This window comes from Neomonachus schauinslandi, chromosome 3 (assembly GCF_002201575.2).
Source record: "Neomonachus schauinslandi chromosome 3, ASM220157v2, whole genome shotgun sequence".
Classification (NCBI taxonomy): Eukaryota; Metazoa; Chordata; class Mammalia; order Carnivora; family Phocidae; genus Neomonachus; species Neomonachus schauinslandi.
In genome coordinates this window covers 139,471,594-139,498,614 of record NC_058405.1, presented here as the reverse complement: position 1 = coordinate 139,498,614, position 27,021 = coordinate 139,471,594, and the positions used below count along the sequence as shown (strand labels likewise).

Sequence of the window (27,021 nt, the reverse complement as noted above, 5' to 3'; positions counted from 1 at the left end):
TAGTAAGCACAGATGTATCATATATTAGTTTGGGGACTAACATGCTGCTTTCCTTCTCATCCTAATGACATGTCATCTTCTCTAAATTCAGCATGTGTTTTACTCTTACAAACACAGCTAATTTATTCCTTTTCCTAACTTTATTCTCACCCAGCAAAAGAATCGCAAACCAGAGCAGTTACAAAAATTGCCCTTGGTTCAGACATTAAAAATATTAAAACACGCAAAGAGTCACAAATTAAAACAAGCCACGAAGTAAAGAGAGAATCATCAAAGAAAACATCAGGTTTGTCATTCACCTCGTGCCAAAGCCTGCAAGGAACGGAGAAGCCAGGGAGTCCAGCACATGCGCGTGATGCCACACAGATGGACGGAAGACTGAGCGGGAACCGGGGCACCCACCTTGCTCTCAGCAAGCTGCCCCAGAAACGATTGTGTCTAAAGCCTGCGCCTTTTCCCTATATAATAAAAGCCACTTTGAGTTGCGGGCTCTTTGTTTTGCTCCTTAATATGTCATCAGACTTTGTGTAGTTTAAAGTTTTAAGGGTGGTTCAAATCAAAGGACTACTTACTAGCAGGAAACAATTCTGCAGGAAAACCTGAGAATAGCCCTCGGCAAAAAGTGGGAAGTTAGAAAATGCATGTTCCTTCTCAATGTGACTCCATCTCTTAGTCTCTTAGTGTTCAGTCGATAGGACATTTAAAAAAAAAAAAGAATATTCCTATAGTTTGTGGATTGTTTTTTTGAATGCATGTAAAGGCATGGGGAATTATGGAACTACAAGTGGAAATTTCACAGAGAACCTAGAATAAAAGTGTTTTTTAAAATCTTTCTGCCAACACTGTCATGTACTTTAGCAGCTCATTGATTTGTTTGGCATGGATTTGGGGGGTGCATTTGGGGGATGTAGTTTTCCATTACCAGAATAAAGAGAAAATTGTAATTGTATGAATATACGTATCGAGGCAGAAAGTATATGGAATTAATCATTAAAATCTCCATATATGTTTTTCCATTTTAGCCCCAGAATCCATTTTGCATGGGAGGATTGAAGAGCAGATTGAGATGGAGATGAAAGGTATTGTTCTATTGGATGTGAGATTTAAGTAGAAATTCTGAAGGATTAATAGAATCCTTGAGCTGCCTACTTTTTCTTAGTAATATTGAGAAAAATGACATAGATGTACAAATATATCTCTTAGAGTATATATTACTATGTCGCATGCCTCATTTAATATGCTGGTGGTTACATGCATTTCACGGTAATTTGTTTGATGGTAACTTAAAATTTTGTATTTAAAATGTATCAGCCACATTCAACTTCATGTTTGCAGCCATTTTCAAAAGCGTGTACTGGAAAAAGTTGTCATCTTAATGCATGAAATCAAGAAGTAGAAGTTTGTTTTCAAAATCACAGTGAATTAAGTTGAACAATGGGCAATAACCTAGCTGTCATTCTCAGAATGCAATGTCATGAATGAATTATGATTGAAATGCTACTTTATTTAGGGTGTGTGAAAATGTTACATTCCCATTCTGGTGTACACTTCGTGCACATTCATCATTTTAACATTGATATGTCTCTTACACTGGCTTGCAGATAAGCTGCCTTACGTGATCCGTATTGCCTGCTTTCCTTTGCATAACATTGTGACTTCATGGCTGTATTAGTTCGAATAAACGCCTTCTCATTTTATTTTAGCTAATTATTTATGGTTATAGTTCTTATAGATATTTTTAAATGGTTAATTCTCAAAAATATAATAATTTAATCTACAATCAAAAGGATCAGAAAGGGCGTTTATTCCACTCTCTGCAAGTCAGGTAAGATTTTCCTCTTAGCCATCAAAAGAACAAAGTTTTCCTGCTCTCAAAACAAACATGCACAGGAACATGTTATTTTAAAATGCACTTTTGCTTGTTCAAGAAGAATTTCAACAGTTTGAAGAAAAGACCAGACAACGAACGATTTTCGTGTCAGAATCTTTTAAACAGAGCATGGTGTTGCGTTTATTCGAACAAATATGGTGAGTGAATTTTTTTTTTTTATGGATTTGTGAGAATCTGTAGCATGCATTTTATTTTATTTCCTATTTTGCAATTTCATTTATTTTCAACTTTTTCAAATACTATGGAAAATCGTAAAATGCTTTATAATTTACTTTTTTTTCAGAACTGTTCTCCGAGGGGACCTCTGAACATTCTGAAAGAGATACGTGCGATGCCTTTTCAGATTCTGAAAACTTAGACCACAGCTCCGTGGCTGCTAAAAGATATGCAAGTCAAATATCTACAAGCTCCTGGCCCGAATATTTCAAGCCTTCTTTTACCCAAAAACTTACGTTTCAATATGTTTTAGAGGGGGAACCCGTTGTTTTTATGTGTAAATTAATTGCTTGTCCAACTCCAGAAATGACTTGGTTTCATAACAATCGGCCTATCCCAACGGGTCTTCGACGGGTTATAAAAACTGAGAGTGATTTACATCATCACTCTTCCAGCTTAGAGGTTAAAAGCGTCCAAAGCAGAGATTCTGGAAGTTACAGATTGTTAGCAACTAATAGTGAAGGGTCCGCTGAATCAACAGCATTGTTGCTTGTTATGCAAAAAGGGCAAGATGAGAAACGTTTAGAATTTCTGAAAAGGGCAGAACAGACACATGGAAATACAGAGGCTTTAGCTGAAAGGAGAGAAGACAGGATAAAGGTTGGCCTGAGGTTTACTGGCTCTCCCTTTAACAAAAAACAAGATGTAGAACAAATAGGAATGATGCGAACTATACACTTTAAGACAGTAAGTCCAGGCAAGAAAACTGACTTTCCGTATGATGAAGAATATTTAGAAAGTAAATCTGACATAAGGGAATGGCTTAATGTAGGTGAAAGCTTCCTGGACAAGGAGACCAAAATGAAGTTGCAACGTTTGCGGGAGGCTAGAAAAATGTTAATGGAGAAAAAGAAATTATCTCTTTCAGATATGTCCTCTGAAATAAGTGCAAGAACTCTGAGAAGTGAAGCTAGCGATAAAGTCATTCTGTTCTCTAGAGAGGAGACAGAAGGCAGGTTTGTATTGGATCTAGCTGAAAATAGGGATAAGGTAGGTCATTCATGTGAGGGTATTGTCCAAAATCCACAGGTCCTTCCTAACCAAATGGATCAAAATGTAGAATCTGGAGAACCACCCACAAGCTTTCAAACTACTGCTGATGAAGAAATCCTCCAGACTGAAATAACAATGAGCCAAGAAGCATTTCTAAGAGAAAGTCTCCAAAAAGACCATTTATATGGTGGGATTCTAGTAAGCGAGGATACCCAAGCAAGAGAACAACTTGAAGAAATTATGACCAAAACTGAAATTGGAGAGTCCTCTAGATACATCACTGTTATAAATGAGAACGAGGAAATATGTGAGACTCCTGAAGAGGTGTCCCAAGTTATTATTCCACATGCCAGTGAAGCTTTTGGTGCAGTTATAAATATTGAAGAAAATACAGAACTAGATAGTGAGAGAATAAGAAAAGATGATTTGAGAGAATTACAGCACTCTACTTTCATAGAAGCTGATGAATTTGAAACCAAGCAAGAAGGAAAGACCACAAGATTTATGGAAAGTTCCTTCCAAAAGCTTCCACAACATTGCCCACCTTCATTTCTTCACGAAATTGAATCTCAAGAAGTTTATGAAGGTGACAGTTGTAAATTTGTGTGTCACTTTCAAGGATATCCTCCACCCATAGTGACGTGGTATAACAATGATATACCAATCCCACGTAACCAAGGCTTTATCACTCATACCTTGGAAAACTATTCAATATTAACTTTTTCTTCTGTCCTTCCTCAAAATGAAGGTTCTGTTACCTGTGTGCTGTTTAACCAATATGGAACAGTAAAAACAACTGGTATACTTAAAGTGAAGGTAAAGCAAGGGTGTGGTGTTGACACACATACACTCCCAGTGTTGCGCGAATACACTGATGAGGAAGAGGAGCTGGCATTGGTGTTTGACCGAACAAAAGGCATTCAGCCGTCTTGGAGACAAAAGGGCCAAAAACATCTCCAAACGAACTTCCCAGTTCCTCCCTCTGCAGACACAGAATTGCTCTGCTTTCCTGTAGAAATTCAGGTAACAGCAGCTACTCCTACCCCAGAACAGGATAAAGAGTCAAGAGAATTGTTTCACTTTGAGGAGTTGGAACCTAAAGCAATACCTCAGGATGAGGCTCCTCAGTCACCAAAACACAAATTTATATTTTCGTCGGATATTACTAATGAGCCACCAAAAATGTTACAGGAAATGCCAAAGCATACCAGGTGTAGAGAAGGGGATTCCATAGTATTTGAATGTTTATTGTCTGGTGAGCCTAAACCAGTCGTGACATGGTTTCAAAATGGGCTCCTATTAAAGCAGAACCAGAAGTTTCAGTTTGAAGAAGTTAATTTTAGCTACAGATTATATATTAATGATATCAATTCTCAAGATTCTGGAAAATATAAATGTGTTGCTGAAAACAATTCAGGAACAGTTGAGAGTGTTTCAGATCTGACAGTGGAACCGGTCATTTACAGGGAGTCTAGTCAATTAGAAAATACTTGTGGAATTTATGCAAAATATTCCAGAGATCAACAAATTCAGGGAGAATCTGTAAGGGCACATTTTTATGATTATCCACCTGGTCCTTTTACTCCCCAATCCAATATAAAAGAGCATTCCGTAAGGGAACATTTTCAAAGCCTTGAGACAATTGAACAGATAGATCAGAACGATCAGGTTCGTTGCACATATTCTGGAGAAAAATTACCCAGATTTATGCAGGGTGCTTCTAAAGCCATAAAAATCAATAAGCCTGTCACAGCCAAACTCATACGGCGTCAGGGTGAAGGGAAAGAGGGACACATAAATGAAAAATCAAAGCTGTGCCAAGCAGAGGGTACTGTTTATCCATTTGTTGATGATCTCAGTGAAGTTAAAAGAATTAGGAAAGAGGTAAAAAATGATTTCAGAAAAGTTGGTGATGCAGAAAGGGAAAATGTGCAAGAATATGCCCAAAGTGACTATTTACCAAATATCCAGTCTGAGAGAACTTCTGATTGTTACAATCCAAAAGATTCATCTATCCTCATATATGAAGAACCCCTTGAAGAGAGACACTACCCAAGGAAAAATGTGAAGCATAGAATCATTGCATTTGGAAAGTTACAACATGTAGAAAAAGGAGTTCTAGAAAAAATACTTACCAGGAAATCATTTGTCAATCCTCCTCAGAGGGAGCTTGGTGACAGAGACTTACCATTAAAGCAAAGAGAATCCAGATCAAGGAACCTAAATGCAAATATGTATCAGGCAGAGACAATGTCTCCAGATACTGAACCAGATTCATCTGACATTGTAATGAATTTAAAGCTGCTCTCTTCTCAAACTCATAAAGAATTTGAAGTACAAGAGAGGGAACAACAGAAAGAAATAGGTCTTAGAGATCAATCTGTAATTTCTGGAAGGGCGGAACATGAAGCACCTATTACATTTGACTTAAAGCAGTCCCACTCTCAAATAGAAAATGCAGATCTAAAAGTCCAAGCATTAGATGGTGGTCAACCAGAAGAAGCTTATTTTAAAATCCAACATCCTGCTTCTGAAATAGCTGTTGCTGAGAGCATTGTATTTGATCTAAAACAAATGTATTCTCATAAAGGAGATCCAGCTAAGGAATTCCAAGAGCCAGAAACTTGGCAACAGGAAACACCTTATAAAGAAGAAATTGCTGGCACTGAAACATTACAATCTGAGACACAAAATACTTCTAAGAGTGTGCTAAATAACATATTTACCAGTCCAGAAGTGTCTTCCTGTCAGGAGTTTTCAAATAGGACTGTGTTGGAGAAAAGTCATTTTGATGAAAATATCCTGTCTTTGGAAAAACATATACAGGAACATAATTTAGAAATTTTAAATCCCAATATTTCTCTTAAATCCTTTTCCAAAGAAACCCATGATGAATCATGTGCCCTACTTCAAACCTCATCTGCTGATGTAGGAGAAACTGATATTTCTGAGGAAAAAAGTTCTCTAGAAAATGGAGGTAGAAGTTTCATTCCACATTTGAAAAAAGCAGCAAGCGAGGAAAAGCTTTTAGAGGTCTGTGAAAAGGAAGAAGAACACACTTTGGAACCAGAGTCGGCATTATTTCAGATGCAGGATGGAAGGACACAGGGATATGTCACTGGAATTTTGGGAGACGACAGAGGTGATGTTCACGAGGCAGCCACATGCCACAAAAAAGTCTCCTTGAGCAAGCGCTTTCCATTCTTGACGACTGAAGACCAGCAGAATCCAAATAAACAAATAAGGGAAAAAATCGATGCCTTTGGAAAAGAAAAATGTTATGAAGAAGTTCAGGTTCAGAATGAAACTTCTCTCTCCACTACTGAAGAAGAAAAGATAGAAACTTGTTTTTCTGAAAATCTTCCTAAATCAGATGATGCATATACAACAGAAGTAATGGACTCTGAGACCTCCCTAATACAGTATTTACTTGCTGCTGGAAAGCACGAAGTTCCTCAAACTAAAGACACCAAACACAAGGCAAATCTTCTCCAGAGTGAATCAATCACGTCAATGGAGGTTGAAGAAATAACTTTCAACACTGTGTATGAATACTACAACCAACAACAGGAATCATTATGTCGCCCATTTTCCCCTGAATCTGATATTTCGATTGATGTGGGAAGTACAAGCAGTGAAGAAATCTCAGAGTTAGATCAGTTTTATACCCCACCATCATCTGTTGAACATTTTGAAACTCCAAAGTCTCCTGATTTATATTTTACTCCTTCAGATACAACTAAACAATCCGCAACAAATTCGGGAGGTGAGACTGTGGAAAGAACTACACCTTTAGAGGAAGCTGCCGAAAGGTACTCCACACCGTCTGAAGGTGAGGTAGCAGAGAGATATTCCACACCTCCAGGAGAGGCACTGGAGAGATATTCCACACCCCCAGGGGAGACACTGGAGAGAGATTCCACACCCCCAGGGGAGGCTCTAGAGAGATACTCTACACCGCCAGGAGAGGCACAGGAAAGATATTCTACACCCCCAGGGGAGACAATAGAGAGATATTCTACACCTTTAGGAGGAGAAACAGTTGAAAGATATTCTATTCCTACTGGAGGACCAAATCCCCCTGGAAACTTAAAAAGGTACCCATCAAAAATAGAAAGGGAGGACAGTACACCCAATGAACATTTCCATACACCTACAGGAGAGAGAAGTTCAGCTAATGAACTATGGCGTTCCGATTCATTTGGCACACCCAATGAAACCATTGAACCAAAAGACAATGAAATGCCGCCATCTTTCATTGAACCTCTGACCAAAAGGAATGTATATGAAAACACAACATTAGGCTTCATTGTTGAAGTTGAGGGCATTCCAGTTCCTGGTGTGAAATGGTATCGAAATAAATCTTTGCTAGAGCCAGATGAAAGAATCAAAATAGAAAGGGTGGGTAATGTGTGTTCTTTGGAAATTTCTAACATTCGAAAAGGAGAGGGGGGAGAGTACATGTGCCATGCCGTAAACATCATAGGGGAAGCAAAGAGCTTTGCAAAAGTAGACATAGTACTCCAAAAAGAAAGAGCAGTGGCCCTCCCACCTCCAGTAACACATCAGCATGTCATGGAGTTTGATTTGGAAAACACAACATCATCAAGAACTCCTTCTCCTCAAGAAATTGTCCTGGAAGTTGAATTAAGTGAAAAAGATGTTGAAGAATTTGAGAAGCAAGTGAAAATAGTCACAGTTCCTGAATTTACTCCTGATCATAAAAGCATGATTGTGAGTCTGGATGTTCTACCACTGAATTTAGCAGATCCAAATATGGCCTCAAGGGAGGAAGAAGACAAAGATTTAAAAATTGATTTAGAAGTATTTGAAATGCCTCCTCGATTTATAATGCCTATTTGTGATTTTAAAATTCCAGAAAATTCAGACGCTGTGTTCAAATGTTCAGTCATAGGCATCCCTAGCCCAGAAGTTAAATGGTATAAAGAATATATGTGTATTGAACCAGATAACGTCAAATATGTGATCAGTGAGGAGAACGGAAGTCACACCCTTAAAATTCGAAATGTCTGTCCGTCTGACAGTGCCACATATGGGTGCAGAGCTATGAATTGTGTAGGAGAGGCTATCTGCCGGGGATTTCTCACCATGGGAGATTCCGAAATGTTTGCTATGACAACAAAGAAAAGCAAAGTGACTTTAAGCAGCTTGAAGGAAGAGTTAATCCTAAACAGCAAATATTCAGGCAGCTTTTTTGAATTTCAGGTGGTGGAAGGGCCTCCCAGGTTTATCAAGGGTATTTCTGACTGTTACGCACCTTTAGGCACAGCAGCTTATTTCCAGTGTTTAGTTCGTGGCTCTCCACGACCCACAGTTTACTGGTACAAAGATGGGAGATTGGTGCAAGGTACACGGTTCTGTGCTGAGGAAAGTGGCACAGGGTTCCACAACCTATTCATAACGAGCTTAGGAAAAGATGACGAAGGGGAGTACAGGTGTGTGGCTATGAACAAGTCAGGAATGGCAGAGTCCTGTGCAGCCCTCACCCTAACTTAGTTTCTTGTGCAAAGTTTCAGTGCCTCCGTAATGATTAAATTGATTTGAATGCTTCCATATTTTCCAAATTATAAAGATCCAATCAATTTCCAAATATGTCTACTCGGTCTGAATTTGATACATTGAAAACCCCTGGGAAAACAGTTTCTCTCTGTAGAAATCTCATATTTGTAGCACATGTAAATATTCTGTGATCTCAACTACGGAACTATGACTGTGTCAACTCTGCTGTGAATCATCAAGCACGATTAAATATCTCCGTGGCTACCTAACTGTTTGTACCACTGCTTTACCCTCGTGCCTCCTCCAAAAAGAGTTTCGGTAGAATGCGTTCTCTTTTAGCAGATAAACTATTTACGTAAAGTAAAACATAAGATGGAAGACCGGGTCAGATGACCATGTAGACAAATTGGTAAGGTAAATCTCCTCTCTGCTCTGAGTAGAAGTCATTTTTGAAATTATAACCCTTTTGTATCCAAATCCAAGCTTACTGACTTGGATTTAGAATAGATATAACAAACAACAGAAACCAGCTTCACGCAATTGATAACTAGTTCTATAATCTGTTTTACATTGCAACCTTAGTATATTTGTTTGGCTCTTTTAAAATTATTTTCATTATTAATATTTAACTCCTGATTTTGAAGGGACAAATGGTACATTCTTTTTGGGTGGAGTTCATCTAGACATTTGTACATTTGCAAGATATGCAAAGAAAGATCTTTCCAGTTTTGGGAATACCCCATTTTCTCAATTTTTAAAATACCATCAGGTGGTAAATGCAGCATTCACTTGATACTGGCCTGGCGGAGAAGGGAAACTACTATATTACATTTATATAGAGATTTTAAACTGTAGTCCAATTTCAGAATCTTTAACATTAGAAGATAGAAGATGGGGCATTTTTAGTATCGAGCAATATGGTAATTTGTATTTCAGATTATATGCAAATAACAAGGTAATAAGCTTTCCTGTCATTTTTAAACCAACTAGAAAATTTTAAAACTAACTAGAAATTAAAAAGCATTCAAGTTTAAGATATATATGTCTCTAAAGTGACTTTGTTTTTCAAAATTATAATAAATTCACAAAATTCTTGACAGTGTACCTATGTATCACTGTGAACCTGAATCTTCTCACATAAGATGTAATAAATATAAGACCATTCTGTTTTCTTATCTGAAAATGAGGAGTTGGACCAAAAGACCTCAGAGGTGATTGTTCAACTCCGTGATTCTGTGTCATCCCAGTGGTAACTTTTCTTAATATAATTTAGGATAAATTTGTTTTGCAACAAATGATGAGAAAATAATAGAATATAGTAATGAAGTTATGAATCTTTACTCCCTCTAACTCTGAATTACTCACTGTTACCTAACAGCTGGATTTGTCCCCTGCATTGAACAACTTTTATGTATCATGATCATATTAAACATATTGTTTTTAATTCTAGAAAGTTAAGCAATTTAAATTTAATTTTCAAAAGAATTCATATATTCAATTATGTTTGTTTCTCTCATCTATCAATTTTTTATTCCCACAGTAGGATTCCCTTAAAGCCTTCCAAATTCAAGGAGCAATTGAGAATGTGCAGAATACAGACAGAGCAGTCAGGCTTACACCCCTCCCCACCCTACCCCCCTAAAACATCTGTTTTACCTGTTTTGAGTCACCATAACTCATCCAGATAGATATAACTATTGTGGAACAATCATTTCTGTTTCAACCAGTGAGACCACTGTATCTGTGATAGTAAGTATAGATATAATGTAATATATCACATCATAAATCTCTGGAATAAAACTAATTCTATGGTTTAGGGACTTAGGGATTTACTCTACTCCTAGTTACAAAATGGATGTTTCAATAAATTAGAAATTCAGGTCATGACAAAAAGGACAATGACTGGTGCAGTGACAGCTCAAAACCTGTTTCAGGAAAGAAGGAAGGAAGGAGGAAAAGAGGGAAGGAAGGAAGAAGGGAAAAAACATTGTAATGCCTTATTGAATTTGCAGGAAGGAAGAGTTTGATTTTGCTCATTAGAATTCTTTTATTCTCAAATGCATTGAATTGAGGATATTCGGGATAACAAATGACTGAAGAAAGAAAAATAAGCCTTGTCTAACTTACTTGGCTTACTTATTGTTGTAGATAATTAAATGGATTTTTTTTCTGATTCATTGGCACATAACTTAAAAGCCTGAAATATTAATTTCTCTGATGCTGGATAAAGAATTCATTGTATTATATGTAGTAGAGTTTAGACATAATTATGAGCTGCTCCTACTACATGTACTTTTAACTATACCTTTCATGTTTCAGCATATTTGAATTTTATTTACTGCATTTTTTATGGTCAATATACCATGTTAGAAGTAAGGAAAAACAACTGAAAATATTTCAACATATTAGTGAGTTGGGGTATTTTAACTAGTCACATTCCCTTTACAGATATTTTGGGAGCTCAAGTGAAGGGACATGAGTAATAAATGTAAAGTTAAGTGGTCACCATTAGTATGTGAAATTAGTCAATGGTTTTGTGACTTACTAATTGAAATAATAAATAACTGAGTATGTATTCTACATGCCATCGATAAATTTTGCCAGTAAATTTATAGCCAATAGACACTAGAGTTGTGCCTTCTAATGTTTCTATGCCAGAACAGAGAGGAATTAAGGCATGACTATTCCATGTGATGCAAGGGGAGTGAATTAATAAAATAATAATTCTGCTTTGGGGGAAGGTAATAAAACTATTACTAACAGAGCTATTCTACATTCCTACCAGATTTAATGAAAAACCTAATTCCTTCTTATCAAATTATGCCTGTCATCCATGATACTATGTAAAGAATATCTGTTATTCACTCTTTTGGTTTTTTGTTCAATAATGTTGTATAGGTATTTCTCACACAATAAAGTACAATCCAATTTTTAATGTTGGAGTTATTTTCTTTCATTCCTGATTCTCCCATTTTCTTGACTTAACAAAAGCCTTGTTATAAAAGCTTTGTTGAAATAATATGGCAATTTACATGGCCAACGGAGGCCCGAATTTCTAGTAAGTAAAAATGGTGGTTCTCTTACAAATTCAAATTAAGTATTTCCTATAGCCTCTTTTTAATAATAGCTTCAGTTTATAAGCAGTAACTGAAACATAAGTGTTTTATTTTGGAAATAATCAGTCTTCAGTTTGACAATGGCTATCATTCTTAAGAAAATTCTGGATCTTTTCAGAAATTGATTTAAATAATCCTGGATTCTTCTATTGTAAATATATAGGCAACAGTTTTTTAAACTTTTTATAATTGGGATTATATCACAGAAAAACTCATAGAACAGCTTTAAGATTTATAAACTCTAATACAAATGGTATGGATTTGCATGAGTGTAATATTTATAGTATGTGATATAATGAGCTAAGATTAAAAATTTAGAAATGTCCTTTCTTATAAATCTCAAAGATAATCTAATGACTCCAGGAATAAAGCAGAGGAAGGCCATCAGTTGGTGCATAATTTTTTGACTTCTATTTTTTTGTTGTTGTTAAATAAAACTGATGGTAAAATACTAATCACTTTTCCCCATACAGAGTTTTCTATTTCTCTTCTGTCTGCTGAGGAAGAAGGATTCCAAGCCTATAGCTCTGGCCTTCAGTTATCTGAAGTTAGAAATGAAACACTTGACCTTTTGTCTGAACCTCCAATTTGTTCAACTATATTCGATTCCAAAAAAGAAAGCCATGCTCCAGTTTTCATCAAAGAAGTGTCAAATGCTGAAATAAGCATAGGGGATGTGGCTAAACTGTCTGTCACTGTCACTGGCATTCCCAAGCCTAAAATTCAGTGGTTCTTTAATGGAGTAACGTTAACCCCTTCTGCCGACTACAAATTTGTTTTTGACGGCAATGATCATAGTTTGATCATTCTGTTCACCAAATTTGAGGATGAGGGGGAGTATACTTGTATTGCCAGCAATGAATACGGACAGACAGTATGCAGCGCCTATCTAAAAATAAGTTCCGAAGGAGAGGGGCACAAAGAGACAGAACCAGAGCCAGTGGAAAAAATTCTGGAAAAGTTTAAAGGTCCTTGTCCTCCTTACTTCCTTAAGGAGTTCACACCAATTCACCGTGCTCGGGGACTCCCTGCTGTCTTTGAGTACAGGGTTCTTGGAGAGCCTGCACCCACTGTTTCTTGGTTCAAAGAAAACAAGAAGCTTTGCACCAATGTTTATTACACCCTCATTCATAATCCTGATGGTTCTGGAACATTCATTGTCAATGACCCTCAGAGGGAAGACAGTGGCCTCTATGTCTGTAAAGCAGAGAATATGTGGGGTGAGTCCACCTGCACCGCAGAGCTGCTTGGGCTTCTGGAAGACACAGACATGACTGATGCTCCGAGCAAAGCAGAGCCCACACCGGAGGCTACTAAAGATTTTCCACAGATGTCATTAAAGGGTCCTGCAGTTGACGCATTTGATTCAGAGCAGGAAATTGCACCTTTTGTAAACGACACCATTTTGAAGCCTGCTTCAATTGCAGAAGAAACCCAGCAGCTTTCTTATGAGCATCTTGTTAAAACCAGTGAACTGAGTAGTCAGGTTACTTTAGTGGCTGGGCAGTTGCAATCCACAGTCATGTTGGAGCAGAACGTACCTGATCCAGAAAGCACCAGGGCACTTCTTTCCATCAATGGCACTATTCATGTTCAGCCTATCAAGGAGCCATCTCCCAATTTACAGCTGCAAGTTGTCCAGTCCCAGAAAACCCTCCCCGAAGAAGATGTCCTAAGGCTTCAAGAGCCTGAGTCACAGGTGGTCCTATCAGATACCGAAAAAATCTTCCCAAGTGCCATGTCTGTAGAAGAAATTAGTTCACTGACGGTGGAGCCTCTGCAAATTTTACTCACTGAACCTGAAGGGAGTTATCCACAGCCTGCAGTAGAAGAAGCTCCGGCCCATTCATATCCAACCTCTGTGGCTGAGGAAGGGCTGGCACCAAAAGAAAGGACAGCGTGTGCAATGGACAAAGAGCAAAGAGTGACCCTTCCAAAGCAAGAGGCACAGAGAGCTCTCACCCTGAATCAGAGCTTAGCTGAGGGAAGCATGGAAAGTTTTAAGGGTCCTGATGTCATAACCTCTGAGGTCAACTGGGAGACCCGGGTCCCTTCAGAACACACATGCACAGAAGATGAAATTTTGATGGAAAGTGCAGATCAACTGGAAAGTGCAGTGCAAGATTTTGCAGCCAGGACTGAGGAAGGCAGGTCCTTAAGGTTTTCACTAGCGTGTGAGGAAAAGCAGGTACTGCTCAAGGAGGAGCGTTCTGACAACTTGGCCGTGCCCCTGAACCAAACCAGTGAGTATAAAAAAGAGCCCATGATGATAAATGGTGTGCAAGAGGTGCACACGAGTGACACTCTTTCTAAAGAGAGTTTGCTCCCTGGAATTCCGGAAGAACAACGATTAAACCTCAAAACTCAGATCCGCAGGGCTTTGCGAGCAGCAGTGGCCAGTGAGCAACCAAGTCTTTTCTCTGAATGGTTAAGGAACATTGAAAAGGTGGCGGTGAAGGCCATAAATTTCACCCAAGAACCCAAACGCATTCTGTGTACCTACCTTATTACCTCGGTGAAGACTCTAACGGAAGAATTAACCATTGTTATTGAAGGCATTGATCCTCAAATGGCTAACTTGAAAACTGAACTTAAGGATGCTTTGTGCTCTATCATATGTGAGGAAATACACATCTTGACAGCTGAGGATCCCAGAATCCAGAAAGGAGCCAAAGCAGGCTTGCAGGAAGAGACGGGTCCTTTTTCAGATTCACAGAAGGTTGAAGCAGTCTGGGAACTAGAAGTCGAATCTAAACATCTTGTCTCTGCGGAAGAGGTCAGCTATTTTCATGTGGAAAGTCACGTCAAAGTTGCGGATACCGCACCTGTCCCTGATGGCATTGCTCCGGCTGCTAGGCCTGATGAAAAACAGGAGGAGACCCCAAAGCCGTCAGAGGAAAGAGAAAAGTCCTCTGGAAGTGGTACCGGGGAGGCTGGCCTAGGAGAGCTACAGGAAGCTGAGGGTAGCTTAGTCGAAGAGGACGGTCCTGTCATACACACACCCTTGGGTGACATGACTGTGGAGGAAGGCAATATTGTAAACCTCACGTCATCCATAACAAATGCCAAAGAGGTGAATTGGTATTTTGAGAGCAAACTGGTGCATTCAGATGAAAAGGTCAAGTGTTTACAAGACCGAAATACATATACACTAATAATCGACAAAGTAAATACAGAAGAACATCAGGGAGCATATACCTGTGAGGCCTTGAACGACAAGGGAAACGCAGCAACTTCGGCCAAACTCACTGTAGTCAAAAGAGGTTGGATTTTAAGGAGGAGGGGGCTCAAGCTCTAATGTGCACTGAATTGTAATGATTTAGTTTCCATCACTGAGTGTTCACTTACCTGCCTCTGCCACAATGTGATTTGTGTAAAGTAAGAACGAAAGCACAGACATAATCATGGTTATTAGTTCTCCTTTTTCCTTACTGCCTTACGGGGTAGTACATTATCCTATCTATGTTACTACTTATTTTTAAAATAAGATGTTATTTTCATATGTTCCATAATACCAATATGTTTTTTAGTTTATATTTACTTGAAAATACTTTAATATATAATAAAAGCTGTCAGTGAATGCCTCGCTGTCTGAAATTGCCAGTCTCATCCCTAAATTCAGAATAACCATGATTAATTGTCAATTTGTGTTTCTTATTTGTATTTCTTTTTTGATGTTGTTTCACTTCATCACTGTATTTAGTGTATCACTTTTTTTTAAATGCTGTTCACAGTGTTCTTAGCATGGTGTATTTAAAGAATGTATCATGTTGTTATGCATGTGAGCCCATAGCATCACATTTTAATCATGTTTTTCACAATCCACGGCAAAGTAACGATTGAGTATGTTAAAAGCTACTTGTTGTCTTCTTTTACCTTCAGTGATTGTTCTCATTTTCCAGTCACTTGTCTTCAACTGCTGCAATCCATCTCACCAATTTCAACTGTTTTACTTCATTAACAGCAACAAAAGTGAGAAGAAAAAGAAAAATGTGGTCTGCCTGAGAAGGAGGCATGCTAATGGCCTCTGTTTCCCTTTGCAGCTGCCCCAGTGATCAAAAGGAGAATCGAGCCCCTGGAAGTAGCTCTGGGTCACCTAGCCAAATTCACCTGCGAGGTCCAAAGTGCCCCCAATGTCCGGTTCCAGTGGTTTAAAGCTGGCCGAGAAATTTACGAAAGCGACAAGTGTTCTGTTCGCTCTTCGAAGTACGTCTCCACCCTGGAAATCCTGCGAACCCAGGTTGTGGACTGTGGCGAGTACACCTGCAAAGCTTCCAACGAGTATGGCAGCATCAGCTGTACAGCCACTCTGACTGTGACAGGTAAATGACGCAGATGGAGGTAGTTGTCCTGTGTCACACTGTTGCCTATTTTGCTTTTCGTACCAGGTGCAGGATGGGCCGGTCCTGCCAACTGGAGAGACCAACAGCCAAGCTATAACATGGTGGCTAGGTCATGCAACGTCTGTGTGGGACGAGGACTCATTCTTTACCGTCCTATTTCTAAGAGCAGCTAAAGGAAAAAGAAAAATAACTTATCATTTTGAAAACAATGTCAAGGAATCCAATGAGCAGTGGCACCTGAAAGTTTGGTTTGGGGGTTGTTTTTTTTGTTCGGTTTGTTTTGTTCTCTCTCTCTCTAAAATGACTAGCTTGGTGGAAATATCTTGGCTAACTCCTCATGGCCTGGCTTGGCACTTAATATGACACATTTCAGGACAGTTTGTTGCGACCAAAAAACAAATAATGTCCCATTGTATTTAATAATTTGCAAACAGTTAACCAGTTAAGAACAGCATTACAAACTGAAAAAAAAAAAAAAAAAGAAAAGCCAGAGCATAAGACTAAAGTTAAATCCTAAAATAGGACAGGGAGCTATACAGGATGACAAACTAGGATTCTCACCCTAGTCTTTATTACTGATTTAAAAAATAAGAGCAACTGTATAAATATTCTGTTCTTAATTTCCTAATTGACAAACAAGATGAGTTTTGAGTAGTTCACACTCATCAAGTATTTGAATTCCCTCATTAGCAAAAAAAAAAAAAAAATCAGTAGTGCTTTCCTTTACTTTGTCTGTCTGTCTCTGTCTCTTGCTCTTTTGCTTTCTTCTTCCAAGGGAAAGTGTGAATGTAAACTCTGGGGTAGCAATTCCCTGTGTTGTTGAGAGAAGACATGCACTAAATACCTGGGTGGGACAGCCCCTTGGTCTTTTCCAATAGAAGCATGAAGAGGAAAGGCAAACACGGCACATCTTTTTGGCTTGGAAAAGTCAGGGTTCCCCAGGGCCCCACAACTCTTTTACGTATCAAAAAATCTGAAACCCAGGCCCATGATAACCCATCTAGTGGTTTCACTTTGTGATCAGAGTCTCCATGTAACCAGCTGCATGGCAGTATTCTTAATGACACTTTTGAAAACCTCTTCACCCAAATTAGGCCAGTTCAGCAAGGGGACTAATACCTGAGCTTTCAAATAATAAGAGGGAAAGAAGGAGGAGGAGAATTCTTTTTAAACTGGAAAGAGGTTCCTAAAGGCTTCCTCCAAAGTGCAGAATGGAAATGGAAAATTACTGCTCTAAATATTTTTACAAGTTTGAAATGACTTAGGGGATGAATTCAAAGTTGGGCCATTGAAGGATTTGCTGATGGTTGACATGAAGTTTAGAGAGACTTCACAAAACTACTCTATCTTCTCATCACTTAATGTCCTTACTCTTCAGGAGAGTCGAGTACATTTTATTTATCTTCTTTACACAGTCTTCTAATTCACAGAATTAAAGGAGCAGCTGTATTACTTATCAAATAATTCAGACAGCTAATCAGCTACTAAACTCTTTAACAATAATAATGTCACTAGACAAAGCAACATTTGTTCTTTCCTTTAATGGAGATATTGAAAGTGCTCTCTCACTCCTCCATAAAGAACTCTCTCATCCCTTTCCTTTGATAAATCTTTTCATCTAATTAATTATCCTATTTTAAATAATGTCTCGTGTCTATCTAAATACGTAACTCATCTTTTCTCTTTCTTAGAATATATAATTACAGCAAGAGCTTCTGTGGGGACAGAATATAATGTTGAAAAAAATTTCTTTTGCAGAGGCATATCCACCAAGCTTTTACTCCAGACCTAAGTCCGTTACAACTTTTGTGGGTAAGACAGCCAAGTTCCTGTGCACAGTATTAGGGACTCCCGTGATTGAAACCATTTGGCAGAAAGATGGTGCCGCGCTATCACCTTCCCCTAACCGCAAGATTTCAGAGGCAGAAAATAAACACAGTTTAGAACTCTCAAACCTTACAATTCAAGATAGAGGAGTTTATTCTTGTAAGGCTTCTAACAAGTTTGGAGCTGACATCTGCCAAGCTGAGTTAATCATCATCGACAAGCCGCATTTCATTAAAGAATTAGAACCTGTGCAATCAGCGATCAATAAGAAGATCCACCTTGAGTGCCAAGTAGATGAAGACAGGAAAGTGACAGTAACATGGAGCAAAGATGGGCAGAAACTCCCCCCTGGGAAAGATTATAAGATCTATTTTGAAGATAAGATAGCATCACTTGAGATCCCTCTGGCTAAACTAAAAGATTCAGGAACCTATGTTTGTACTGCTTCCAATGAGGCTGGGAGGAGCTCCTCTTCAGCAACGGTTACTGTCAGAGGTAAGAAATGTGTGAATGTTATTTTTCACTTTAAGGATGCCGCTGGAGAAAAACTGTTGACAAACCATGCAGTCCATACATTTTATTACTAAAGTAATTTCGTCCAAGCAAATGTTTTGGTTTGGGGAAATCTTGGCATTGTCAGATTTTATATTTTCAAACTTCTTCAGAAGCCACTCTGTTCTTTTAAAACTGCCATTAACAAAACTTGCTTACAATTCCTTCTAAGAACTTCAAGCGTCTAGGCAATCCTTAACTGTCTTCTCTTATGCAATTGTTTTTTTGTATAAGACAAAGAGTGTGCTTTTTGTATAAGACAAGAGTTCACTTGCTTTTGTGTTTGTTTGTTTGTTTGTTTGTTTAATTGAGAGACCGGGAAAGGGTTTTAAAATCGTGGAACCCTGGAGAACTACTGAGGGCACCACAACCCTTTCAGAAATTTCATCGAGATATTTGATATCTGTTGTGTCTTCTTGTGGCATATGTCTCCTTTTCCCTTGTGGAGTTGATTCTTCAGATCGCTTCCCTTTTTCTTTTTTGTTGACTTCCTGTAGAACCACCATCCTTCGTGAAGAAGGTGGATCCCTCTTATTTAATGCTGCCAGGTGAATCAGCACGCCTCCACTGCAAACTGAAAGGCTCACCTGTGATCCAGGTCACTTGGTTTAAAAATAACAAAGAACTTAATGAGAGTAACACTATTCGAATGTCTTTTGTCAATTCTGAGGCTGTGCTTGATCTGACGGATGTCAGAGTTGAAGAGAGTGGCAGTTATTCGTGCGAGGCGGTGAACGACGTTGGCAGTGACTCATGCAGTGCTGAAATAGTTATCAAAGGTTTGTTTACTTGGAGGCCGTGGGTTTTCTGAGAAAAGATCTTCTTTTTACTTGCTCGGGACACCTTACTTACACAGTGCTTTTGTGCTTTTGTAGAGCCTCCTTCTTTCATCAAAACTCTTGAGCCTGCAGATATAGTGAGAGGAACCAATGCCCTTCTTCAGTGTGAAATTGCAGGCACAGGACCATTTGAAATTAGCTGGTTCAAAGACAAGAAGCAAATTCGAAGTAGTAAAAAGTACCGGTTGTTCTCTCAGAAGTCTCTGGTGTCTCTGGAGATCTTTTCTTTCAATAGCGCAGACATTGGTGAATACGAATGTGTTGTTGCCAATGAAGTTGGGAAGTGTGGCTGTGGTGCTACACACTTACTAAAAGGTCAGTGCCTGCACGGAACGACGCCTCACTAACAAACTGGCAGAATAGCTCTCCTAACTCGCGGAAGGAGAACTGGTGCTTTTTCTTCTTCTCCTAACCCGTGAAAATATGTTTCCCTTTTGCTTTAACCTGGGACCTTGGGGACAAAGTCAGTGACCTTCATCCAGTCTTTATTCTGAGGTGACTGTAAATATTTACTCTCCAATAACAAAAGTGGGTTCCATAATAATCTTTTATGACCATGTTGTCCGCTGATAACCATGTATCTTCTGTGCTTCTTTCTCTTGGACGGAGGTGTCACTCTTCTTAAATTTTAATTTATTCTTCTCGTTAACCGACACTACGGAAGGGTGGTATTGGACAAGAGAAATGTAATCGAGAGGAAACACTTAAATGTATCTGGTGTCGGAGGTGTTTGGGAATTGATAAGCTTTGTCTGTTCTCTTTCTTTAACTAGAACCGCCAACCTTTGTAAAGAAAGTAGATGATTTTACTGCACTAGCAGGTCAAACTGTTACCTTACAAGCTGCCGTGAGAGGGTCAGAACCCATCTCTGTCACCTGGTTTAAAGGACAAGAGATCATTAAAGAAGATGGGAAGATCAAAATGAGCTTTTCTAATGGTGTTGCGGTCTTGATCATCCCTGATGTTCAGATTAGTTTTGGTGACAAATACACCTGTCTGGCTGAAAATGAAGCCGGAAGCCAAACGTCTGTTGGGGAATTAATAGTTAAAGGTTCGTGTAGCAACATTTTAACTTAGAATTGCTCTTTCCCTGTAGAGTGGAACCCTAATGCACACTTGGTCATGCTTACTATTTAATACCATTGTAGAACCTGCCAAAATTGTTGAGAGAGCAGAGCTGATCCAGGTGACAGCAGGAGACCCAGCCACGCTGGAGTATATGGTCACAGGCACCCCAGAACTCAAGCCTAAATGGTACAAAGATGGAAGACCTTTGGTGGCTAGTAAAAAGTATCGAATAAGTTTTAAAAACAATGTTGCCCAGCTCAAATTTTATTCAGCGGAACTGCACGATAGCGGCCAGTACACATTTGAGATTTCCAATGAAGTGGGCAGCAGCTCCTGCGAAACAACATTCACTGTATTAGGTTAGTACCTTCAGAAACCAATGCTTACATGTTCCTTTGTAACGCAACCAACGAGCAAGAATAAAATCACCGAGCATGCTTCCATGTTTATCTTTCTTCTCTTCTTGTGCCACGAACAGATCGAGACATCGCTCCATTTTTTACCAAACCCCTACGCAACGTGGGCAGTGTTGTTAACAGTACCTGCAGGCTGGACTGCAGGATCGCTGGCTCTCTCCCCATGAGGGTGTCCTGGTTCAAGGATAGTAGAGAAATAGCTTCTTCTGACAAATACAGAATAGCCTTTGTGGAAGGCATGGCCTCTTTGGAGATAAGCAGAGTAGACATGAATGACGCGGGCAGTTTCACTTGTCGAGCCACGAATTCCGTGGGAAGCAAAGACAGCAGCGGAGCCCTGATTGTGCAAGGTTGGCCGGAGACTTTGCATTTCATTCTAACATAGATGATGTTCAAATTAAGTCTTGTTCGCTTAGATCGCGCCTCTTAACTCTTAGAAATTCTTTCTTACGCCCCTCCTTTAGAACCACCCAGTTTTGTAACTAAGCCTGCATCAAAGGATGTTCTGCCTGGCTCAGCAGTCTGCCTGAAGAGCACCTTCCAAGGGTCCACCCCTTTCACAGTCAGATGGTTTAAGGGTGGCAAAGAACTCGTCTCTGGTGAAAGCTGCTATATTACCAAAGAAGCTTTAGAAAGTTCCCTGGAACTCTACGTGGTAAAAACCTCCGACTCGGGCACATACACCTGTCAAATCAGCAATGTCGCCGGAAGTGTGGAGTGCAGTGCAAACTTATTTGTAAAAGGTTTGCATGGTTTTCTTGACATCTTTGTGCTACCGTCGTTATAAATTCTTTCCTCTTCCTCATGTTTCTTAATAACTTCCTTCCTTCCACAGAGCCCGCCACGTTTGTTGAGAGGTTAGAACCATCACAGCTGTTAAAGAAGGGAGACGCCACCCAGCTGGCCTGCAAAGTAACTGGTACCCCTCCAATTAAAATAACATGGTTTGCAAATGATAGAGAAATTAAGGAGAGCAGCAAACACAAAATGTCTTTTGTGGAGTCCACTGCGGTTCTAAGACTTACAGATGTTGCCGTTGAAGACAGTGGCGAATACATGTGTGAGGCCCAAAATGAAGCGGGGAGTGACCACTGTGGTAGCATTTTAATAGTCAAAGGTTTGTGTTCACTTTGCCCCTTGTGTTACCACAGTCGTGGCCCCTAGCCCAGATTCCCCCCTCATTAACTCAAAGTAATTCCTTTCCCGCTATAGAGTCACCTTACTTTACCAAAGAATTTAAGCCAATTGAAGTGTTGAAGGAATACGATGTCATGCTGCTGGCCGAGGTGGCAGGCACACCTCCCTTCGAGATCACTTGGTTCAAAGACAACACAACGCTGAGGAGTGGTAGGAAGTATAAAACCTTCATTCAGGACCAGCTGGTTAGTCTGCAGATCCTCAAGTTTGTGGCCACAGATGCTGGGGAATACCAGTGCCGGGTGACCAATGAGGTGGGCAGCAGCACGTGCAGTGCCCGGGTGGCTTTAAGAGGTTAGTGTCAGTTCGAGTGATGCGCTGGCTCTCCCCTAGAATGAACTCTTTGTTCCAACAAAAATCCACTTTTGCTCTAAAGCTGACACTGATTGGGAATTATTCTTCTATTAGAACCCCCAACCTTTGTAAAGAAGATCGAGAGTACCAGCTCCCTTCGGGGAGGCACGGCTGCCTTCCAGGCCACTCTGAAGGGCTCCTTGCCGATCACTGTGACGTGGCTAAAGGACAATGATGAAGTCACCGAGGATGATAATATAAGAATGACCTTTGAGAACAATGTGGCTAGTCTGTACCTCAGTGGCATCGAAGTCAAGCATGATGGGAAATATGTCTGTCAGGCCAAAAATGATGCAGGAATACAAAGATGTTCTGCATTGCTCTCAGTGAAAGGTCGGTTCAGAAGGTTTGCCGTGGGTTTTAGGAAATAAGGCAGATGTGAGCCTTTCAACGGAGTGATTCACAACCCACACCTATCCCTTTGTTTTTTACAGAACCAGCAAGAATCACTGAGGAGGCTGTGTCTATAGATGTCACCCAAGGGGACCCAGCCACTTTGCAGGTTAAATTTTCAGGGACTAAGGAGCTTACAGCCAGATGGTTTAAAGATGGCCAAGAACTGACGCTGGGCCAAAAATACAAAATCAGCGTCACTGACACAGTCTCTATACTGAAGATTATTTCTACAGAAAAGAGAGATAGTGGAGAGTATACTTTTGAGGTCCAAAATGATGTTGGGAGAAGCAGCTGCAAGGCTAACATTAACGTATTAGGTTGGTATTGAAACTGAGCATCTCCTTGCTCCTCATCTCCTACAATTTTACCAAAAATACAAATTGCTGCGTTGACCTAACTTTTTTTTTTTTTTTGGTTTCTTGCTTTTTCATTGCATAGATCTTATCATACCTCCCTCGTTCACCAAAAAGCTGAAGAAAATGGACAGCATTAAAGGGTCTTTTATTGACTTAGAATGTATAGTGGCCGGGTCGCATCCCATCAGCATCCAGTGGTTCAAAGACGACCAAGAAATAACAGCTAGTGAGAAATACAAATTCTCTTTTCATGACAATACTGCCTTCTTGGAAATCAGTCAGCTGGAGGGTACAGACAGTGGGACGTACACCTGTTCAGCCACCAACAAGGCAGGACACAACCAATGCAGTGGCCACCTCACAGTCAAAGGTTGGCATTTTTTTTACCTCCCCTTATCAAGGACTGGTGTGCTCTCTCCTTTCTTAATTCTCACCCTCGTTGCCCCATCCCCAAGTAAACCTTCCTTTCTCCTTTTGCTTCTCTGTCTTTCATCCCAGAACCCCCTTACTTTGTGGAAAAGCCTCAGTCCCAAGACGTCAGCCCCAACACAAGGGTTCAGCTAAAGGCTCTTGTGGGTGGCACTGCGCCCATGACCATAAAGTGGTTTAAAGATAACAAAGAGTTGCACTCGGGAGCAGCTCGCTCGGTTTGGAAGGATGACACCTCCACCATCCTGGAGCTCTTTTCAGCCAAAGCTGCCGATTCTGGGACCTACATTTGTCAACTAAGCAATGATGTTGGCATCACAACCAGTAAAGCCACGCTCTTTGTAAAAGGTCTGGTCTCTGCATACATCTCTCTTGCTTGCTTGTCTGGATTTTTCTCAGCAGGGAGGGAAGAGGCTGAAGAAAGCGATGCTGGCCTTTGCTTAAAAAATGTTCAACGTGATGCTTTCTTCCCCATCTTTAGAACCTCCTCAGTTCATTAAGAAGCCCAGCCCCGTATTAGTGCTGAGAGATGGGCAATCGACAACGTTTGAATGCCAAATAACAGGCACTCCTGAAATCAGAGTTTCTTGGTATGTGGACGGGAATGAAATAACAGCTGTTAAGAAACATGACATTTCCTTCATCAATGGTTTAGCCACTCTCCAAATTTCTGGTGCCGGGGTAGAAAACAGCGGGACTTACGTCTGTGAAGCCCATAATGATGCAGGCACAGCAAGCTGCAGCATTGAATTAAAAGTGAGAGGTGCGTTACTGGGTCTAAGAGAAAAGCTAAGTTTTCTCTTTGGGCTGTGCTGCTGGCCAGGCCACCGGTCTTCCCTCGAGTAAGCTCATCTCTGTCTTCCTTCTGAATCTTTAGAGCCTCCCACCTTTATCAGGGAGCTAAGGCCCGTGGAGGTCGTGAAAGATGGTGATGTGCAGCTGGAGTGTGAAGTATCGGGAACACCTCCATTTGAGGTCACATGGCTGAAGAATAACAGGGAAATTCGGAGCAGCAAAAAATATAGCCTCACCGACAGCGTATCAGTGTTTGACCTCCACATAACCAGGTGTGACCCCTCGGACGCTGGCGAATACCAGTGCATTGTATCCAATGAAGGTGGCAGCTGCTCCAGCAGTACCCGGGTCTCCCTCAAAGGTCAGTGGTACCACAAGAAGCAGGCTGCCTCGTACAAACTGGCTAATGCTCTTTCATTTTATGATGGCGAGGAGAAGCTCAACTATGCCTCTTCTTTTCCCCCCACTATCCCACTGAATCACAGAACCACCGTCGTTCCTTAAGAAGATAGAAAACATCACTACCGTTTTGAAAAGCTCTGCCACCTTCCAGAGTACGGTGGCAGGCTCTCCTCCCATTTCTGTAACCTGGCTCAAGGATGATCACATTCTGGATGAAGACGATAATGCTCGTATTTCATTTGTGAACAACGTGGCCATGCTTCAGATAAGAGCTGTGGACAATGGACACAGCGGGAGATACACATGTCAAGCCAAGAACGAGTCGGGCGTTGAGAGGTGTTACGCTTTCCTTTTAGTACAAGGTCTGTAAGCTGTTCTCCTGGGGACTGAGTCAGTGGGGACAGTCTCATAAACACCCCTTATTTCTAGCAGAATTAGCGACGCAACTAATTTGCACTTTAATTCTTACTGCAGAGCCTGCTCAAATCCTAGAAAAAGCTAAGTCTGTCGATGTCACTGAGAAAGACCCAGTGACTCTGGAGTGCGTGGTGGCTGGGACACCAGAACTCAAAGTCAAATGGCTGAAGGATGGAAAACAAATTGTGCCCAGTAGATATTTTTCGATGAGTTTTGAAAATAACGTGGCCAGTTTTAGGATTCAGTCAGTCATGAAACAAGACAGTGGTCAGTACACATTCAAGGTGGAAAATGACTTCGGAAGCAGTAGCTGCGATGCCTACCTGAGAGTGCTAGGTATGTACTTTGGCCCTAGTTGGCTTCCCTTATCTCTGTCTGGTACCTCTATCCCTTGTAAACAAGTGGCAACATATTAATGGGTGTGTTTTGCTGTTTGCATTGGATAGATCAAGATATCCCTCCATCTTTCACCAAAAAATTAACAAAAATGGATAAAGTTCTGGGCTCTTCTATTCGTATGGAGTGCAAGGTTTCTGGCTCACTTCCTATTAACGCTCAGTGGTTTAAGGATGGAAAAGAAATATCTACAAGCGCAAAATACAGACCCGTCTGTCATGAGAACACAGTATCACTGGAAGTTAATAATCTGGAATTAGAAGATACTGCGAATTACACATGCAAGGTCTCAAACATAGCAGGGGATGATGCATGCAGTGGCATCTTAACTGTTAAAGGTTAGAACTTCTTTTCCTCTTCTTGATTCTTCTTTGTGATTGCATTTTAAATGTGGCACTCTTCCCTTGTATTCTTTAGACCTAAAAGTCTCAATAATTCTGTTTCTGTAGATCGATATTTATTGAATTCAAGAAATACACGGTCATTGCCTCTTTTCAGAGATGTTTGCTTACATGTCCGTAAGACTCTCAAAACAGTTTAACTACAAGGAATCTAATTAAGTATATTTCTCTTAACCTCTATAGAACCACCAAGCTTCCTGGTGAAACCTGAGCGACAACAAGCCATACCGGATTCTACAGTAGAATTTAAAGCAGTACTGAAAGGAACACCGCCATTTAAAATAAAGTGGTTTAAAGATGATGTGGAACTTGCCTCTGGACCTAAATGTTTCATTGGCTTGGAAGGGTCAACTAGCTTCTTAAATCTCTATTCAGTGGATGCTTCCAAGACGGGACAATACACTTGCCAAGTTACCAATGACGTTGGTAGCGACTCTTGTACTACAATGTTGCTTGTGACAGGTGTGCACGTTTGATTGTTTCATGTTTCTGTTTGACCTGTGGCTCCCTTCTGTACAATGCATCTACCCAATCAAGAAAGTTTACTTCTCTCTAACAGTACACTATATTTGCCAGGCATTGTTCATCTTTTCCTCTTTCCTGCATACTACCTAATTTAGCATTTCTTATTTATACCTGTTCCTTCATAATCTCCTCTTTCTTTCACTCTCTAGAACCACCAAAGTTTGTAAAGAAATTAGAAGCATCCAAAATAGTGAAAGCAGGTGACTCCGCACGACTTGAATGCAAGATAACTGGATCCCCAGAAATCAGAGTTGTGTGGTACAGAAATGAACACGAACTCCAAGCCAGTGATAAATACAGAATGACTTTCATTGACTCAGTGGCCGTCATACAGATGAACAATCTCGGCACTGAGGACAGTGGGGATTTCATTTGTGAGGCTCAGAATCCTGCCGGCAGCACAAGCTGCAGTACCAAGGTTATCGTAAAAGGTAGAAGTCTCTTTCTTCTGTTCCTCATTACCTGAAGCCCACCTTCTTCCCCCCCTGGGGTATCCTAGCTCTTTATTCTTTTACTGTCATTTTAACTTCCATTTGAGATCATAGAATATTTCCCCAAACTAGTATTATTTC

General features: G+C 40.2%; 1 protein-coding gene across 1 annotated transcript in view; it reads left to right on the top strand.

The window, feature by feature from the left end:
* Positions 1-27,021, top strand: part of TTN (titin) — a 269,090-nt gene that overhangs the window by 51,008 nt on the left and 191,061 nt on the right. Inside the window, 23 exon segments of the mRNA XM_044913684.1 lie at positions 1,023-1,079; positions 12,210-14,999; positions 15,780-16,058; positions 17,838-18,401; positions 18,956-19,237; positions 19,334-19,612; positions 20,070-20,348; positions 20,446-20,724; positions 20,844-21,131; positions 21,246-21,524; positions 21,617-21,898; positions 21,994-22,272; positions 22,387-22,665; positions 22,767-23,045; positions 23,167-23,454; positions 23,583-23,861; positions 23,995-24,276; positions 24,391-24,669; positions 24,794-25,072; positions 25,185-25,463; positions 25,574-25,861; positions 26,108-26,386; positions 26,599-26,880. Coding sequence (XP_044769619.1) covers positions 1,023-1,079; positions 12,210-14,999; positions 15,780-16,058; positions 17,838-18,401; positions 18,956-19,237; positions 19,334-19,612; positions 20,070-20,348; positions 20,446-20,724; positions 20,844-21,131; positions 21,246-21,524; positions 21,617-21,898; positions 21,994-22,272; positions 22,387-22,665; positions 22,767-23,045; positions 23,167-23,454; positions 23,583-23,861; positions 23,995-24,276; positions 24,391-24,669; positions 24,794-25,072; positions 25,185-25,463; positions 25,574-25,861; positions 26,108-26,386; positions 26,599-26,880 — 9,030 coding nt within the window.